Source organism: Pagrus pagrus (assembly GCF_965226575.1).
Source record: "Pagrus pagrus genome assembly, chromosome: 11".
Classification (NCBI taxonomy): Eukaryota; Metazoa; Chordata; class Actinopteri; order Spariformes; family Sparidae; genus Pagrus; species Pagrus pagrus.
In genome coordinates this window covers 806,656-826,901 of record NC_140195.1, presented here as the reverse complement: position 1 = coordinate 826,901, position 20,246 = coordinate 806,656, and the positions used below count along the sequence as shown (strand labels likewise).

At 42.5% G+C, this 20,246-nt stretch overlaps 1 protein-coding gene across 2 annotated transcripts; it reads left to right on the top strand.

Moving 5' to 3' along the window:
- Positions 1-558: 558 nt before the first annotated feature.
- bcap31 (B cell receptor associated protein 31) lies at positions 559-19,185 on the top strand. Of its 2 annotated transcripts, none has more exons than XM_084367538.1 (8): positions 559-704; positions 2,944-3,042; positions 4,813-4,913; positions 5,265-5,409; positions 8,746-8,881; positions 13,537-13,663; positions 14,306-14,406; positions 18,060-19,185. In XM_084367538.1, the coding sequence occupies exons 2-8, from the start codon at positions 2,951-2,953 to the stop codon at positions 18,084-18,086; spliced, it is 729 nt and encodes a 242-aa protein (XP_084223664.1). In that variant the 5' UTR covers positions 559-704; positions 2,944-2,950; the 3' UTR covers positions 18,087-19,185. The 2 variants fall into 2 exon arrangements, with proteins under 2 accessions (XP_084223664.1, XP_084223665.1); XM_084367539.1 differs by having other exon boundaries at positions 561-704; positions 2,907-3,042.
- The last annotated feature ends 1,061 nt before the right edge of the window (positions 19,186-20,246 follow it).

The following is a 20,246-nucleotide window of genomic DNA, read 5'->3' as shown; positions in this document are numbered from 1 at the left end:
TAGTTGAGTGGTTTTCTGCAGACAGTGTCTCCCTCTGCTGGCCAGGAGAGGAACTGCGCCGCGTAGTGTGATCATTAATCTTAATGTATGTATATATGTGTGTGTTTATTTCCCTTATGTATTATTACAATAGTATATATACAATAGTAATATATTGTTCTACACATTTTTAAGAAAGAAAGTGGAGAACGTCACCAGACTTCCTTACAAAACGCTCAATTTTAAGACTCGTTCATTAGAAGGAACTGTATAAACTTTGAGAAACGCTTTCTACAACACGTTAGTTATGTGTCTGGTCCTACTTGTTCATTCGGCAAACGTGTCACATGAATATATTTCTTTATTTGTGTGGAAAAAAACGTTGTATCACTTTGACTTAACGTCTGTTAGGCTGACGTCACTTCCACAGCTCAGATGATCGCTTCATGTTTGTTTCTGTATTTACATCAAAATGTCAATAAAGCTCTTTGAACGAGAATTCATGACGTGTGACGCAATGAGTTGTCACATACTGACTCCTCCCATCTGTTTCGGTGTATCCAATCACGTGCTGGGGTCGGGATGAGCTGGCATTAAACGCCGGAAGTGTTTACAACGGGAAGCTATGCTAACAGGCTAATACTCTGCCTGAGCTGAGTGTTTAAAGCTGAACAGCAGCTTGTGGTCTGAGTCTCTCTGAGTTTGTGTCTGCGGGAGTTTCTGAGGTGAGTCTGACTAATCACTGCTGTCCACTGTTAGCACACAGTCCTCCAGCTAACACCTGCTCACTGGTTTAGCTTGCTAACTTTTAACTAGTTTGTTAGTTAGCCGGCGCGAAGTTATCGTCATGTTGTCATTAACCAGCAGCTGCGACACAAATGTTAACGCCACATACAAACTGAGAAACTGTCCAACATATGTACACACAAGTTATGTTAAACGACCCGAAACAAACACTTTTCCAGTAAGTAGACGGAGCCTGCAAGCTAGCTGGCTAACTCGGCTTCGAGGAATACACGGAGAAGTCAAGTTAGCATGCTAGCTAGCTCGGGTGCTCTGTCGCATTCCAGGAAGTAGACGTTAGCAGGATCGTTCTGTTCCAAGTTGGATGTTTGAACATATTCAGTAAATATAATAAACGATTATTAGCTGATGTAGCTCGTTAAACTTTAGCAGTGGACACGATTTAACAACGAGTTCGGTTGGTTTGTGTTTATCAGACAGGTTTACATTTATTTCAATAAGTAGTCGAGCCTGTTTCATGTGGTCGTAAAGAGTGAATCTATATTTGTACTTTTGCTCCACAGATGTAGAAACATGCGAAGAAACCAGCTGATTGTCGTGTAATTAGAGTTGTAATGTGAAAAGAGTCAGACATGTCGAGCTGTGGGGTTTCTGCACTGTAACGTGTGTTGGCAGCAGTTGCAGCTGTGTTGCAGCAGGCTGCTGTGAGCTGACACTCCCCCTCCAGCACCGACTGTCTTCATAACAGTTAACAAAGAGATCAGCTGGACTGTGGCAGCACATACACTGGAGCTACATGAAGGACGGGCTGGACAGTATGGTCCTTAGAGAATAATAACAAGGGCCCGACTGATGTGGGCTCATACTGATTACTAGAAATCAAGGAGGCTGAAAACTGATATTTGGGACAGATGTAGCTTCTTATTTGAGAAAGCTGAGGTGTTTCAGTGTCTCTTAAAAGTCTTTTATCCAGTCACTTAACTCTCACAATGATCTGTTGGTTTGGAAACTTCAGCATGGTGAACAAACCGAGGCTGGGAAAGTTAAACTGATGTTGGCCACACCCTCCTCACCCTCCTCACCCTCTCCATGCAGAGGGTGAGGAGGGTGAGGAGGTTGACTTACTTATATCTGTTCATCAGCTGTTGGTATTAAACAAGCTGTAGGTTTAGTTGCTGTTGCACAAACAAAGGACTGATACACTGTTATTATATTTATGGTTCGAGCCTGAAGGACAGACGACTGTTCATAAGACGACGTGTTGCCAAACTCATCAGTGAGATTGTAAATATGATTTAATGTCTTTGGATCAATTTAGGGCAGAATAATGATTGTTTAAAGGGTCAAAAACACAGTGAGTCAGTTCAGATAGTGTTTGTGTATAAATGGGTCGGAATATTAGACTTTAAATATAATTCATCTGCAGCTCTCTGACATCATCGGCAAACAGAGCTGAGAGGATTCATCAATCAATCAATCAATCAATCAATCAATCAATCAATCGTTTCTCAGCCAGTCGATCGAGATTCTCTGCTTCTGAAATGTGAAGATTTTCTTTCTTTCTTTGATGGTGAACTGAATGTTTTTGTGTGTTGGACTGACGGCAACACATTAAGTTACCAAACTGCATTCTGGGAAAATGTAATTGGCATTATGGAGACTAAAGGGATTATTTCAGCTCCAGCCTGAGAGGAATGTGCTGGTTTGGTTGTGTGTTCACATGAACAGTCGCTCTGCTCCAGCTGCTGCTACGTTTAACCACCGTCAGATGTCGTCTGAGCTCTTTTCTGTGCACAGACGAGTTTGTAAAGGATGAAACACGGTTCAGACGAAGCTGCTGACATTTTGCTAAACATTCAGCTTCTAAAAGGATTCAGGACTTATTTGTGTTTCTTTATAATCTTTAATAATCCAGAAGGACCTGATAATAAATGATCTTCTGTTTAATCTGATTTCAAATTTAAGATACTGTGAGCTCACTAAACCGTGAAATGACAAGTCAGTCATGAATTTTTAAGATGATTTAGTTATATTGTTCTGTTCGGTCCACACGGCGGTGCTCCATGTTGTTACTTTATGTTTATGATGATTGTAATGAGGTCGTTAAAGGAGTTAATTAATCCTGAGATAGTTTCTTAGACTGTTTGATTTATAGATCTGTGGTTATTCTCACCTGGGCCCAGGTGTGTTCTGTGACACCTGCCTGTACTTCCTGTTCAGTGTCAGGATGAGTCTGCAGTGGACGGCGGTGGCCACCTTCCTCTACGCCGAGGTCTTCTTCGTGCTGCTGCTCTGCATCCCCTTCATCTCACCCAAGAGGTGCGTTCACACACAACACACCCGTCCCTCTACACAACACACCCGTCCCTCTACACAACACGCACACCCGTCCCTCTACACAACACACCCGTCCCTCTACACAACACGCACACCCGTCCCTCTACACAACACACCCGTCCCTCTACACACACACCCGTCCTCAGCTGTGGAAGATACTTTACTAAGTTTTACAAAAAGTACTAATACCACACTTTGAAAATATAAACAAATAAACAAACTCTCTTTATTTTCATGACTGAATAAACAAACTGACGTTAAAGGACAACACAATTTATACTGGTTTACTTTATTTATATGTGGCGGACCCTGCCACCTCTCTAGCTTCAGTCAGTGTTCGGGGACCTTATTTTCCTCTGAGAACAGCTGGTTTATTCACTGATGGAGGTGAAGAAGAACTACATAATGCATCTTTAAGTAAAAGCATGTTAGTATTAGTGTTATAGATATTTTAAAAAGTTGATTCTGAATATTTGAAAAGTTCCTTTCTACAGTATTGATCCTTCAGTACGATCCGTCTGTCTCTCACAGCCCCGCCTCCTTCAGCAGTAAATCAAGTATCTTGATTTTGTACTCGAGTACTTTACTTTATTAAGTTACATTCCAGGACTGCTGATCACATTTACACTGCGCCTGATATGAAACTAACATAAATATCAAACATGAAGTTAAAACACGAGCGACACTAAACGGCACCAACAAAGAACATTAATGTTTCATATGTGGACTCGTCTCCATGCTGCCGTCTGCTGAGGCGACGATGTAGCTTAAATTCTCCAGGACCTGAAACAGACGCTGGACTTCAGGGACGCGTTTAGATTTTTCAACCCTTGTTTAAAAAATAAATGTATCTGCTCCCTTGTTGTTCAGTGCAGTTACTTTACTGTAACATGTTGAACAGAAACTGTAATCTACAGTCAACACAGCACTTCTGTGTGTGTGTGTGTGTGTGTGTGTGTCTGTGTGTCTGTGTGTGTGTGTGTGTGTCTGTGTGTGTGATCACATTAAAACTCATCAGACCTCCTGACTGAAAACTGAGCCGCTGATTAACTGAGAACAGAGACGGCACTGATCCCAGAGCTGATGTCTCACTGATTCTGTCTCACTGATTCTGTCTCACTGATTCTGTCTCACTGGTTCTGTCTCACTGGTTCTGTTCCTGAACGTTTCCACTGTGACCTGATCAGAAACACTGAGGGGATCAATCAGATATGTGATCAGATCAAACCTTTAATCAGACGCTGCTGGAGAAGAAGAAGTTCAGTATGAACTCAAACAACATGCTCCAGTTTATCTGTTTATTTAAAGTTATCAACCAAAAAACCTTTTATTTTAAAACAATTGTTCAATGTAAAAGAGTCGTTGTGATTAATGATGATCATGATCATATAAACCACCTCACATAATAAGTTGTGAAGACATGAACAGTATAAACATTTAACTTCCAGTTCCTCCATTGAAACTGTGAACGTACTTGTTTGGTATCTGATTTAATTTAAATGTTCATTTTCTCCTGATGATTTCTGTCTCTTTCACTTTGAGAGGCTCATTAAACATTTAATGTCTCAGTGAATCTGATCGCTCACAAGCTGCGAGTGTTTGTTCAGTCCGTCCACTAGATGGAGCCACTGTGTGTGTGTGTGTGTGTGTGTGTGTGTGTGTGTGTGTGTGTGTGTGTGTACTTTATTATTCTTTATTAATGTGTGTGTTTTCTGCTGTGTCGTCATGTGATCATGTGTTCGACCCCTGCAGGTGGAACAAGATCTTCAAATCTCGGATCATCCAGACCATCGCTCTCTATGGAAACACTTCGTTCATGGTGGCCATCGCCATCCTCGTCTTCCTGCTCATCGGTATGTGTGTGTGTAGTTGTACTTATAGTTTCCATGATAATAATAAACAACTTTATTTAAACAGCACAAAAACACGATGATTTCAGAATAAAAAATATTTTTTTGTTGGAAGTTTTTCCAAATGTGAACCAGAGCGGTGACCTCCGACCTCCAGCTGTGAGCTGGAAGCTGCCGTCACTCCAACTCAGATCTGTTTGTTTGTGACTGTTAGGATTTTATATCGGTAAAGGCAGAAAACACAAAGTACAAATGACTTCAGATTGTAGGATACTGAATTGTGTGTGTGTGTGTGTGTGTGTGTGTGTCTGTGTGTGTGTGTCTGTGTGTCTGTGTGTGTGTGTGTGTGTGTAGATGCTTTCCGTGAGGTGAGGAAGTACAGTGTGACGGAGAAGGTGGATCTGACCAACAACCCAACGGCCATCGAACACATCCACATGAAACTGTTCAGAGCTCAGAGGAACGAATACATCGCCGGCTTCGCCCTGCTGCTCTGCCTGTGAGACACACACACACACACACACACACACACACACACACACACAAACACACACACAGCAACAGGCAGACTGATCTAAATGCAGAGGAATTTTACAGTAGGATGGAAGGAATGAGCAGCTGTGTGTTACTGGAAACACACACACACTCTGAGCTCTGTCCAATCAGGATCAGGCTGCAGGACTGTACAGTGACTCTGAGGTGTGACTCTGTCTTGCTCCCTGGTTGGTTGACCCCTCAGACAGGTTCAAACACGATTTAAACCTGATTGGTTTCAGATGTCTGTGACTTGGCGTCTTGTTATTGGACGACAGCTTGTTGTTGGGCTGACGGTCTGAAGTTACTCACTGATAATCAAAGTTCTTCACTAGAAACCAAACTGACTTATTAGGAAACAAACGAAGCAAAGACAGTAACACAACATCACCAGACTCCCTTAACAAATGTAGTGATTTTAAGAGTTGTTGAGTTAAAACAAACTTTCTAACGTTGTGAAACTCTGTCTCTGACAGATTCTGAATCATTGTCTCCTTCTTGTAAATTCAGCATTAAATGAAAACATGAAGATAACTAGTAACCACAACATCACCAGACTCCCTTTAAAAAAGGTCAGATTTAAAGAGTTGTTGAGTTAAAACAAACTTTGTAACGTAGTGAAACTCTGTCTCTGACAGATTCTGTATCATTGTCTCCTTCTTGTAAATTCAGCACTAAATGAAAACAGTAAGTTGTTTGTTTCCTTGTAAAAAGTGTCAGTTTGTGGCAGCATGGCTGTACCAGCCTGTCTGCTTCTGTGTCTAAAGTGCTAAAGTCTTACCTGCCAACATTTAGCAGCTGTTTGAACACACTGTTTACACTGATTTCACCATTTACACTCAATTTATGAAAGAAGAAACATTTTATTGATCTAAACATGTCACATTTTACAAACACACTAACCAGTAACCAGTATAGGCGACTTCTTTGTCCCCAGACTCCCTTAACAAATGTGTCAGTTTAGTGAGTTGTTGAGTTGGAGACACTGATTCTGACTTATTTGTTCCTTCTTGTAAATTCAGCAAATGTTGCATATGCAAATGAACCTTCTCCAGTACCACAGTGTTCATCAATAATGAAAACAATCTTTCTAGATCATCTGTTACAGGAATCAATAAATCAGCTACTTGAGAGTTGTCTGACTTTGAAGAGTCAGGTCGACGTGTGGTCGGTCCGTCTGAGCTTCAATAAACCTTTTGTGATGAGTTCAGTGGATGTTGGCAGTGTGCGGCCTGTAGGGGGCAGCAGCAGCGTTGGATCGGCCCGGTCAGTACCGGCCTCTGTCCAGTGTTCAGCCAGCAGCAGCTGCTTGGTGACTCACCCGCAGCGCTGCAACATGTGATGCAGCAGCTGCTGTTACATAGAATCCAGGAGGAAGTTCTCCAGTGTTTAGACCGAGCCCTCCACAGACGGTCTGCTGTGATGTGACTCAAAGGGAAACATGGAGAAGGAGTTTGTGGAAAGGCTGAAGTGTCGGCAGCTGATCAGATTATTTCAGGCCTGTGAATGAACTGACAGCCATATTTGGGTCATAGGGGATCATCTGCTGCTCCACACGTCTCAGAGTTTTTCACTAAACGAAGGTGAAGTGCTTCAGACTCCAGAGTCTCCAGAGAGGCGTCTGCGATGCAGGTGCACAACATCCTCCTGTGTGTTTGATTAAAAACTTGGGCTGCACAGTTTATCGTTTCAGCAGCGACACCGTGATGTGCACATGTGGACGTGTGATCTCAAGTGCAGCAAATAAACTCAAACACGCTGTGCTGCAGCTTTATTGCAATTTGATGCAAAAGCAGAACTGTCAGCTCTCGTTGTCTCTGACAGGAGACGTCTGATAAAACATACTTCAGTCTGATGTGAGGGTCACGGATGCAGCGGAGGTTGTTGCTTGTGAGTGACCTGCAGACTCTTCATGCACAGCCGACCACAATCATTCTCGATCAGGTCATCGGACAAAGTAGTGTCTGATGTGGTTGTTTGATAAACTGGACTCCTGCCACCACGTCAGTCTCTCTAGAAGGATTCATACTGTCCACACGGAGCTCTTCAGGGTTGTCGGGAGGAGTTTCCTGTTTTTTTTTTCCTTATCACAGAAAACAATATATTGCAATGTTGGGTTTTTTCCAAACACTACAGTGAGCAGCTGTTTGAGGAAATTACTAAACTTTTTTGTGAATATGAAACTAAACAGCGATACAACATTAAAACCACCGACTTAATATTGTGCAGCCGAAACAGCTCTGACCATTCAAGGTATGATCATGAGACCTCTGGGGTGTCCTGCCGTGTGGCACTGAGGCGTTTGTTTGTGGATGTTGGACCTCCCTGAATCAGACTTGTTCCAGATTGGTATCTGGGGAATTTGTTGTGTTGTCGTTCCTGAGCAGTTGTTGTGTGTCAGGGCGAGGTTTCCCAGCAGGACATCATCTGTCAGTGGTTTTAATGTTGGACTGATCAGTGTTTTTAAAGGTTTACGCACACACACACACACACACACACACACACACACACACACACACACACACACACACACACACACACTGAATTGGGGCAGTTATCTGTTGTTTTATGCCCCCGCAGGGTTTGACTTGCAGCCCCGCCCACTCCTGCTGTGACTCACTGTTGCATCACAGCCTGTCAGCGGCACACACAGCATGTACAACACGTACCACACACACACATTGAGTTATCCCTGACCTTTCTGATGTGTGTGTGTGTGTGTGTGTGTGTTGTTGCTGTTAGCTGGTGTGATGTGGTGTTGTAACAGGACGGATCAATAATCTGATCATGAGTGAAGACTGTGACAGGATGTGATGTTTGTGGAGTGTTCACGTGTTTTCTTTCTGTTTCTCTGTCAGATTGAGATTGATTCTCACTGCAGAAAATAAAAGTAGTCAGTGAGTCGACTCGCTGCAGCGGGTCGTCCAGTCAGCACACGGTCCAGACCGTCACTATTGTTAATCAACCTGTTCTGTCGGCCGGCTGAGAGATGAAAATAAAACACTGATCTGAATTAAATGTGTTGATAAAACTTTGAGTGGCCTGATGACTTCCTGCTTTTATTCTTAGTTCCTGGTTGCTATCGCTATAGGAACAAATATTCACATAATAACGAGCCTCAGAGTCAAAAGATCATAATAAAAGCAGAAATTGAGATTAAAAGTCAGCAGTAGAGCCGAGTCGAAGGAAACGCTTCAGTTTCTTTATTCCAGTTGTTAGATTTGTGTTCAACGACAGGATGTTAAGTTGTGTGTTCACATGTTTCTTCTGTGTGTGTGTGTGTGTGTGTGTGTGTGTGCAGGCTGCTGCGTCGTCTTGCCACTCTGCTCTCCCAGCAGGCCTCACTCATGGCCTCCAACGAAGCTTTCAAGAAGCAGGCAGAGGGCGCCAGTACCGCCGCCAAGAAATACATGGAGGAAAATGAGCTGCTGCAAGAGGTGGGACACACACACACACACACACACACACACACACACACACACACACACACACACACACACACACACACACACACACCTTCACTCTCAGCGTTCTCAGTCGTATTCAGAGAAAACGCTGTGCAGAGTCTCTGAACACGACCAGCTGAGCTGCAGAGTCAGAAACTCGCTGACAAAGCCGAGCGTAGATTTCCCTCAAGAACTGAGATTCATCAGGTGACACAGACATGATGGATCATGTTGATCTGTCGCTGCTGGAGGTGGAAATAAACATCTGATTCAAAACCAGTTCAATATGTCAACTTTAAAGGTGAAGAAACATCGTATATCTGCTGCAAACAAGACAAAACAATCAGTTATTGTAGGTTTAATTTTAGTTTAATTAAAGAGATATAATTATGAGACTGACTTGTTAAAAGACAAAATGACACATGAGCGGTTCTTTAAAATCTGTTATTTGTTGTTTAGACAGGCTGAAATAAAAATAAAATTAAAACAGCCTTTTCATATTTCTGCTGTTTCTTTGATTCTCTACTTCACCAGCGGGGGGCAGCACTGATCTACAGCTGCTGAGCTCAACCTAAATAAACACCAAAATATTCACACACACACACACACACACACACACACACACACACACAGTCTGTGTTACTCATTCACAATGTGGAGACACACACACACACACACACACATACACACTCTGTGGTAATCTGACCTGGGTTTGTCGGAGGTGAAGAGATCACCAAGTCCTCTGCTGCTAAAAGGAGAAATTGCTTCATCTGCATGTGACACACACTCACACAGACACACTCACATACACACTCTCTCTCTCACACTCACACTCACACACACACACACACACACACACACACACACACTCTGTTGATTCATGATTTCCAGATAAATGTTTACTGGTGTTTATTGCAGTGAGTTTTGGCAGCGATGTGAATTCGTATTAATGAATGAACTGAAATAGTTTAAACTTTCAGGTTTCAGCAGCTCTGACCTGACGTCATGTCAGAGAGTGAGCTCAGCGTTACTTTAACAATATAAATATATATATATATATATATATATATAATATATAAACTTAATCCAAACGTTCGTATATATAACGCAGCTCAAAGTATTTTACTAAACAAAAAGGAAAAGACGGGTTGAACAACAGTAGAGCTGCAACCGTCAATCGATCAGTTCTGATAATCGTTCAGTCGGCTTGAGAAACTGTAAGAAAAGAAAAAGTCTCCACTCTGTCAGCTCGGAAAACATGAATATTTTCTGGATTCTTTCCTCTGATTAAAACTAACTGAATATCTTTGGGTGGTTTTTTTGGGGCTTTGACGTTTTTCATTAATTAATTTCACATTTCTGCATTTGAATCTATTTCAGCTGTCGACATTATCACAGCACGTTCTGCAGGAAATTAACATCCTGTCATTCGTCCATACAGGCCTCACACTACTGACTGCATCCATCTCCAAACTCCACCTTATCGTTTTAAATAGGTGTGTGTGTGTGTGTGTGTGTGTGTGTGTGTGTGTGTGTGTGTGTGTGTGTGTGTGTGTGTGTGTGTGTGTGTGTGTGTGTGTGTGTGTGTGTGTGTGTGTGTGTGTGTGTGTGTGTGTGTGTGTGTGTGTGTGTGTGTGTGTGTGAGAGAGATGAATCCGTCTTGGAGCCTAGAAGGTCAGTCATGTGAAGCTGCAGAGTTCTGCAGGAACACACACGTGACTGATAGTCGTCTCTATTTTTGATGTGGTGTAATTTCACTGCGCACACACTTACTGAAGGTGACACGTGTGTGTGTGTGTGTGTGTGTGTTGACATGTCATCAGACAGAGTTACATGTTGCTGTGAAGGCTGATAACATGATCTTCCCTCTGATGTCCACGTCACGTCTCTGAAACGCTGAACAAATCAAACAAAAACAGGTTTCAACTTGATTAATTAGTTAAATTCAACTGATGGATTTATTTGAGCTGTTCGTCACAAACAAGAACAGACTGTTAACCTGTTCAGAGCCGGCCTCAAAACAATTCTCTGAAAATGATTTGCGTAAATCTCTGCAACTACACGGTCTATAAAGAAATCTTGGGAAAAAGCCACACTCACGAGGTCCAATGATCTCACTGGGTCAGAGTAAATAAAATATTTAATTTTAACTTTTTGAATGATGCAGTCGGAGCCTGAAACAACAGGAGTGATGCTGATAAAGTGCAGCAGAGCAAAGTTAGAGATTTTAGTCGCGTCATATTTAGTTTGAATCTCTAAATGATGTCTAAAAACATCACGGCCGGTACTCATCCATCTCAATACAACAGTTTTTTGCCTTGAAGCTGTCGAGTCTCAGCTGTTTATGACACATCGTTAGTAACGTTAGCATGAAATACTTGATCGCTAACGCAGCTTGTGGACATTTTGTTGCTTTTGCTTTGGTCGCTCAGTGTTAGAATTTTGTTTTTGTTCAGGTAAAAATAGTTGTGATGTGCTTTTAGCTGAGCTTCTCATTCTGTGGTATGTTGCTACAGGATTAGCATGCCCTTTTATGGTGTGTTGTGTAATATGCCACCTCTGTACAGGGGGCGCTAGAGCGCTACGATCATGTTCAGTTCATTGTTATCTCAGCATTCAAGCTTCCCACCCGAGGACGTTACAACTGGACAGTGTTGGTGACGGAGCGCCGTTCATTCCTATGACCGCTGCTCAGTGACTCTGGTGAAATGCTGCCCCCTGTTTGTTTGAAGTATAATTTCGACCGGTGGCCAATTCTTGCATATTGCACTTTTTAAATGAAGTGTTTTTCCTGTAAGAATAATATGCACACGTGTTGTTGTGTGTGCAGGTGCATAGTTTATCATTCTTTATTTTAAAATGGTAATCTTGTTAGTATTTTTGCTGAATGTATCTGTAATCTAATTCCACTTATTCCAGTTACATGTATTCAGTTACTTCCAAACCTGATTTTACTGCAACCACCACTTTTACTGACAATACTTTAACTACATTTTCCTGATTATACTTTTACTACAGTAATGTGTAATAAGTAAGTACTTAATGCAGGATTTGTACTTTGTACAGAGTACATTTACAGAAGTAAGGTAATCTGAATACTTCCTCCTCCTCTGCTGTTTGTTGGTGAACTCCTCAGGCTAGTTAATGTGTGTGAGTGATAGTTTCTCAAAGGTTAAAGGTCGAGTGTTTCCCGTCCAAACTGTTCATATGAAGTTAATTATTACTGTAAAGTGTCACAGAGGTGTAGCTCGAGCTCTGTGGTGTCGTCTGCTCTGTTGTCCCGGTTGATTGAGGATCCTCGTGGACTTTCTGAACCTGAGACCTCGTGCTGCTGGATTCAGTTCAGAACAGTAAAACCAGGTTTTATGGCTGAGCCTCTTCAGTTAAAGGTCTGAGGCCCGGCAGCTGCTTCACTCCGTCACTCTGAGTCACTTCACCAGCTCAGCTCACGTTCACTGCTTCAGTCGGATGAATTCCTGAAATTTCTAATTTTCTGATTTTCTTTACCGACGTCTGAGCTGTTTCAGCTTCAGTCTGATTCACTGGCGGAGAAACACGAGCGGCTTCATCCGACTGTTTTCATTTGTCATTAAAACATGTAATTCCTCGATGACATAAACTGACAGACTGTAGAGGAAAGTAATCAAATGTCTGTAGTCACAGCGCCACTGACAGCTGTAAATACCAAATGCTCCTCTTTCTCACACACACACACACACACACACACACACACACACACACAGAGTAAACGGGAGGTGAGCAGTAACACGAGACAAAGAAAAAAAACACTGGGAGTTTTGACATGTAGAGACACAAAGTTTGAGGCCTCATACGGCCCAGTTTATTCTCCAGTGGGCTGAACCAGTAAGTCCATTTCATGACGGTTATACTTCCTAAAAATCCTCAAAATCTTTTCTTGCTTTTAGTGTCAAAGATCTGAGAACTTTCACTTTTATTGAACCAACCTTTCTTCAGAAAAATCAGCCAATCAGAATGCAGGATTTCTGTTGCTGCCAGACAGAGCAGCTGTCACTGTGACATCACGACTGAGAGGTTGGGAGGCGTTTGGTATGAACACCTGTTGGTCCCTGAGTGGGCGGGGCCAAACTGATCACCGACCAGAAACAAATGTCAACAGCAGACGATTCAATTCCTCCAGGTCTTGTCAGGTGATCTCAGCATCTTAGTTTCTTCTTCTTCTCCTTCGTCTTCGTCGTCGTCATCTGCGTCTTCAGACAAGTTCGCTCTGAAACTACATTGGTTAAAGTTCAGGGTCGTTCAGACGGTCGTGTCAAATACAGCCGAGATTAAAGAAAGTGAACAAATCAGACAAATCTTCAAGATCAATATAAACCCCATTAGATCACCCTCACATCTCACATGTGAGCTCCTAAATGATCAACGAATCAAAAAGTAGTTTGTAACTGAGAAACTGAACCTCACCTGTGCAGACGGGCTCTACAGGTGCAGCTGCAGCGCTGACTGAACTGTTGCATCAGGTGGAAATACTCAACCTCTGTTCTGCTTCATTTTACACACATTGTCTCCAAATCCAGCCGCAGACAACGTTACATTTCTGATGACAAACATCATGTGTGATATATCGTAAGTTTTACTTTGTCTGTTTTTTGTCCCTGTTTCAATAGAAACTGCGTGACGCTGGTATCGATGTGCCAGAGGCCGGAAAGAAGGGAGCAGGACCACAGGAGGAGAACAAGGTTCTGAAAGGGGAGGTGAAGACCCTGAAGGAGGAGCTGGACACCACCAAGAAAGGTGAGGAGGAGGAGGAGGAGGAGCAGATTGTAAAAGATGAGGAAGATGAGGAAGAGTAGGACATCTGAAGTCTGTCCTGGGTGTAATAGTCCACAGACTCCTGTCATTTAGTCATTCACTCATGTTTTCACCAGCTTTAAAATCACTATTCTTCTTCTTCTTTGATCATAAAGATCATTTGTGCTTTTGTTTCATCTTAGATTATTGTAATGCAAAGTATTTATGATTTAAAGCCAAAGACGACACACAGCTGCTGGAAGATGAGATCACGTCAGCCTGTTTCCACCTCTTCACTGGTTATCAGTCGAGACTTTATCCTTCACGGTTATTACTGAACTGTTGTTATCTTATGAGCCACAGCCTCAGATCATCAGGCCGGGCTCTGCTGTCCTGGTCCTGGTTCAGGACTAAAGCAGACCTGGTTTAACAGTCCCCTCTGAACTACCTGAAGATCTGAGAGAAACTGCAGAATCGGTCCCATCTTGTAAAGCACTTCTCATAACTTCTCTCTTTAAAACCATAGTACTCGGGGGGGTTTACAGTACTCGGGGGGGGGGTTTACAGTACTGGGGGGGGGGGGGGTTTACAGTACTGGGTGTTCATGTATTTAGTTACATTAAACTGCTGGTTGATGTTTCGCAGCTCTGCAGAAGTCCGACAGTGACGTTCGTGCGATGAAGAAACAGGCAGAGAATCTGACGGTGGAGTACGACAGACTGCTGGACGAGCACAGCAAGCTGCTGGTAACACACACACACACACACACACACACACACACTTCGTGCTCTAAATCTGGTTTTACATTTGACACAAACGTATCGTAGTATCTGTTATAAACCAGTTGTACTTGAACAAGGTAATGTCAGAAAAAGGTTTATTTATGATGATATTTTGTATAAAACAAAGTCTTCTACACGTAAATGTTTACTGGTTGTAGCTCCTCCTGTACGAGCAGTGACGTGTCAGGAGCTGCTTTCTAACCTGCTGAAATGACTTCCTGTTGTTCAGACCACATATCACTAAAACACAGCAGCCTTCAACTTGCTTCAGGTCGTCTTCACTCTCAACAAACGGCTCAAACAGACCAATCACAGTTCTTCTTGCGTGCATGTGGTAACTCTAGCCTCGACGTCTAGTCCGTTGAGGAGGCACGTGTCTGCTGCGCTGTAAAATGTACAGCCGTAAATCAAGCTGAACTGATCTGAACACATGCAGAGCACGTTGAAGACACTCGCAGCCACGAACGTCCTCCTTTTAAAGGTTTAATCAGATTTTATGCTTCACACTGTTGTTTTGTTACCGTGCAGCTGTGTCAGCGATGAAGTCATGATACAAATACTCGATCAGACTGAGTCATCGCACAGAGAAAAAAAGTTTCTGAAATGGCCCAAATATTAGATGAAGTGAGGAACCTACACTCACAGCTGTGTCCTCTCCTGTCCGCTGTGTCCACAGTATCTGTAGGCGGTTGATTTGGTCCGTGGAGTTTTCTTCAGTAAAGACGTTGAGCCATCAGACACTGGTGCAGGTTAGACATACTACACAAGTGTTTGCCTGTTTCACATTGAAGCCCTTCTATGACCTACACGAGCAAACAAGACAGGTCAGTACCGGGTCAGATTCTGACTTATGGCGGCTGGGAAAAAAAAAAATTTTTAATAATAACTATTTTTATATCCGAGGATGAATTGAGGAGAGAAGCTGCTCTGTAGTCTGGTGATGTGAGGGTGGTGCTCCTGCTGCTTTTGTCCACAGGGGGCGCCAGAATCTGCTAAAAATTAAAGTTCCTTGTCGCTGCTGCTAGCCTAGCGACAGTAAGGCTGTTACTAAAAGGAAAATCTGATGTCCACTTTTCTCAGATGCGATTTCCAGGAATTAATATCTCGTGATTGGGCCATTTTTTAGAGTGCTATTTTGGGTGAATGCAAGCTCAGAACTGGTGCAGGCCAGTACAGCCAAGGGATATCATTACCCTGACATGATATATGGTGTTAGCTGTTGGATCTGGTGATGTGTGACACAAGAAGTGTTGTCTTTTCCTGGTTTTAAAGGCTCATCACAGTGAAGTGATGTCATTTTCTGAACTTGCAGACAGTTCGACTTGTTCTGATACTTTTCCTTACCCACTTAGACTGGACCTGCACCAACAAGGATGAACTTTGTGATTGAGTATTAACTTTAAACTTAGACTGGAGGAGGTTTAACTTTTAACATGGCTGTTATTTTTCAAATGAACTGAGCAAAATAAGACGGACTCAAGCCAAATTTTGTCATGATGCTGCTGAACTTTGACCCAGATACCAGTACAGTCAGTTCTGGATCTGAACTGAACACTGGACCGACTGTCACACAGGGCACTGACACAGGTCATTTTGTCAGTCAGTAAACTTTGCTTTAATGAGCAGAGGTTAATTTCTAATTTACTAATTTTGAAACCAGAGTTTTACTAAACTCTGATTAGAGCTAATCTTAGGTTAAAATAATCCTTGTTGGTGCAGCCCAGCCTTTGACATAATATGAACACAAAGAGATTGCTGATCAATAATCATCAGTAATGTGGAGATAATGACAAAGTACCAACAGTCATCCCTACAATATTGCACAAAATCAATATCAATATCGAGGTATTTGATCAAAAAATGTTGTCGTCCAGTCTGAGTATATAGAGCTTTAGTGGAGATTTATTAGTAATCAGATGTATAATGTGTCCGAGATGTAACCTAAAAATATTGTACCAAAGGAAAATTGATTGATCCGATTAGAAGTCGATCTATAACTCCTGACTGTGTGAGTGTAGGACGACCCTGTATCTCTCTGTTGACGTTATATTTAGCTGTGTGTGTGTGTGTGTGTGTGTGTGTGTGTGTGTGTGTGTGTGTGTGTGTGTGTGTGTGTGTGTGTGTGTGTGTGTGTGTGTGTGTGTGTGTGTGTGTGTGTGTGTGCGTGTGCGTGTGTGTGTGTGTGTCAGCAGCTGGTCCACCTTAAATCTGCCTCTTAGACACACGTGAAGGCGATTATGTAACATACCTAGAAATACATACATGTCCGCACGCTTGTGTACATGATACGTGGGCCAGGGTTGGGATCAGTTCTGGTTTCGCATTGGATCCGGTTTAACTCTTCATAATTTACAGCGACAGATTCTGACAGTCGTGTTGAAAAGTCTAAAAACAGCAAGACGAGTCATCAGCTGAAGACGGTCTTTGCTCCTATTGGTCAATGTCAACGATACGTCGTGGAAGACGAAACACTTCGGAGCCACTAGTCTTTCTGTCCGGACATCATCATGAGGTCAGGTCGCAGTATCCTTTATTGATCCACAGAGGGGAAATGCAGGAAAATCTGAGTGATCTATCTTTGTTCCCCGAGCTCGAGTCAAACTCCGTAAAAGTCAAGACATTGTGTTAAAATGTTACTTTGCTGAGTGAAAGTCACTCATATAAGTAGTAAGTAACTGTACTTAAAAGTATAAGTAAAATATATTTACATTAAATACTACAGGTTGACTGATTTGTTTTTTTCCTGCTGCTAAAATGAATTGATCCATGTCATTCTAACTGACCAGCTCAGACATGGAGCTGCTGTTCGTGGCGCTGCCTTGAGCTGGATTACTTCATATATTAGAAATAAAACTTTTGAATCATTATAGAAAACTTGACCTCCTCCAGCCAGTCTGTCCTGTGGGGTGCCACAAGGCTCCGGCCTGTTCTGTTTACATGCTGCCTTTTAGGTAAAGTCATCCAGGGTAAAAACTTCTCCCACCGCTGCTATGCTGACGATACTCCGCTCTATATCCCCTAAAACCAAGCAATCAGCTAAATCTGCCTGGAAGGCATAAAACACTGGGTGGCTCAAAACTTCCTCCCACTGGTTGAAAACAAATCTGAAGTTGTTCTTTTCGGCCCCCCAGATTCCAGTTCATCAGTGACTAACAATTCCTCTGTTCATCAGTCTTCAGCCTTATATTAGCGGTCTTATACCCCTAAACCTGCTAATAATCTGCGATTTAACGCTGGTGAGTATTATCACTTCTTTTAGATTTCACAGAGGCCAATGACGGCTCCGCTCTTATCCACAGATTTTATCTTTGTACACATTTCAGTCAGCTGTAGCTTAAATGTTCTGCACGAGCCAATATTAGATCCTGATTGGACGAGGCGCTGGAGATTTATTTTCTGTTCTGCAGACGACAGCGGTGACAACAACGTTCATCATGAAACATTCAGATTTTACTGAGACCATAGATATTTATTAAATGAGAAGTTTTTACAAAAAAGGTTAAAATGACCTGGAGTAAGACGCTGTGGCCGCTCACCTTCACACTGGATGCAGTGACTACTTGGACCTGTCGGAGGCGCTCACACTGTGTTTTTACCGCCCTGTTCCCTGTCTGCAGGCTAGCAGCGACAAGAAAACCGACTGAGAAGGACGAAGACAGTCTCCAGCTCCTCATCTTCATCTTCATCTTTCCTGTCCTCAACAAACTGTCTGCAGCTCCTGCTCAGCCACATGATGTCACTTCCTGTCTTCTGAATAGCTGATGTCACCAGGCTGTGATGGGTTCATTTCATGTGATTTATAAATGTTGGAGCTTCATCAGGAGAAAAAAATCTGACTGTGAGCTGTGTGTGAACGTTTCTTTCAAACTGAAGAGGTTTACTTTTTCTTGTTTCCTGTTCTGATCTGATCTGATCATTCCTGCTTCCTGCTGCTGGAGAGCAAAACAACCTGAACGTCTGACCAATCTCTGCAGCAACGGACGAGTTTCATTCCCAAACCGGAGACGTCCGCCCTCCTGTAGTGACGACTCAAATTAAAATATTGCACATTGTGGATTCAAATCCGGGTTTAAACGTCTAAAAACAGCTTTTTTTCAGAAATAACGTTGTGAGTTTCAGGTTGTAAATTTATCCAAATGTCTGTGTTGCTTTTTAGAATCAAATCTCCTAAATTATGGACGATATTTTTGTCTGACTGGTGTCTTTGCGAGTCTACAGTATGACTGATCGCAGCACTAAAGCTCAGATTCTCCTGTCGGTGTTTTCTTTGCTTCGATCGCTTACTGGTTTGCAAATGTTCCCACAAGCTGTTCAGGACCGTCAGATAAATATTCTCCCAAATACAGAAAAATAAAAGATCCATCAGGTGTTTGTTCTGCTTGGACTCTGTGTTTTATCGTAATTAAGTAAACACGGTTGATTTGAACAGCAGCGCGTACACATTGGTGTGAAATATTCAGTTCTGAGAAGGATTTCTGTTTCGGTTCCTCAGTTAATTTTTTTGTTTAAAGGGTTCGTGTCTCTTTGTTTTTGTGGCTTTGACTTTTTCTCCCTGGAGAACAACACACTTTCTGCTCAGTCCTCTTCGAACCATCTGAAACATCCTCCTGAGTTGTTTGAGATGTTTTGCTGAATGAGGACGACGTCTGTTGTTTTCTGGAGACTAAATATCTCCGTTAATATCCTCAGAGTCTGTAACCCTGCCTGCAACTGTGGTCAATTAAACATGTTGTGTTAACGAGATTTAATCTGTTTGTTTTGTTTCTGGACAGTTTGATTTGAATGTGAGGAACTGTGTTTGTCTGAAGTTTGTCTGGTGCAGATATCAATATATCTGCTGCTGATCTATACATTCAGTATATATACATCATATATATCCTCAAATGTGGTTCAAACACTTGTGATGAAGAAATGTAACACTTTACAGTTTAAAGACACTTTTATCTTCACTGGTACTTCAGTGATTCTAAATCAACCCGCCGTCTTTTTCTGCGTTATAATCTCTAAAAACACGTTTTCATCTCGGTGCATGTCAGACCGTGAATATGCTGATTAGGCTTGGGCTGATATTAAATATTATCAAATATCAAACCGCTGTTAATCTTCATTTTCTGGCTTTTATTTTGAAAAGAAAAGAATGCATGGGAATTGTCTTGGAGGCAACTACAGGTCAGCTGGTCAGATGTCGCAGCATGCAGGCAGCTTTAACACAAACATGGAGGACTTAGCGAGCTGATTTGAACGAGGCTGCATGTCGTCTTTGCTGTGAGCACATTAACTATACAGAGCAACGCTGCACATTTGCAGTCTCACTTCAGGGTTCATCACCCAGCGCAGAACGAGCGACGTTTCACATATTTGGGCGGAACAATATCGAGATGCTGCTACCAGCAGCCTCCTGATGCATCTGTCAGGCTGTCATGGAAACATGAAATAATGGAGCCGAACTTAATTTTTCTATTATAAGTTAACATCAGTCACTCGTCACGTTGTATCATTATCTCAAAGTCAAACAGAAAGTTTCACAGCCCCTGAAGAACTGAAGCTTCACTGTGGGGTTTTGTTTTCTAAATTACTTTCATGTTTCTTTTTGAAATAAGAGCGGAGCTGAGTGGACAGCAGAGGCCTCAGAGCCTCGGCTTCAGCTTGTGTTCATTTGATTAACAGAATGTTGAAGCGCACTGAAACTGTCAAAGTGCCTTCAGGCTGCTCGTTTGTCTCGTGTAGTTGATATTCTGCCTCTCGCTCGAGCGCCACGCTTTGTTCTTCCCTCTGACCCGACAGAAGCTCAGACTTCCTCTGAT

Bases quoted from the DNA above. Each gene is read 5' to 3' on its own strand.
- bcap31 (XM_084367538.1), top strand. From the start codon at position 2,951: ATGAGTCTGCAGTGGACGGCGGTGGCCACCTTCCTCTACGCCGAGGTC. The intron at 5,410-8,745 runs GTGAGACACACA...GTGTGTGTGCAG, and splicing joins TTCGCCCTGCTGCTCTGCCT to GCTGCTGCGTCGTCTTGCCA. The intron at 14,407-18,059 runs GTAACACACACA...CCCTGTCTGCAG, and splicing joins ACGAGCACAGCAAGCTGCTG to GCTAGCAGCGACAAGAAAAC.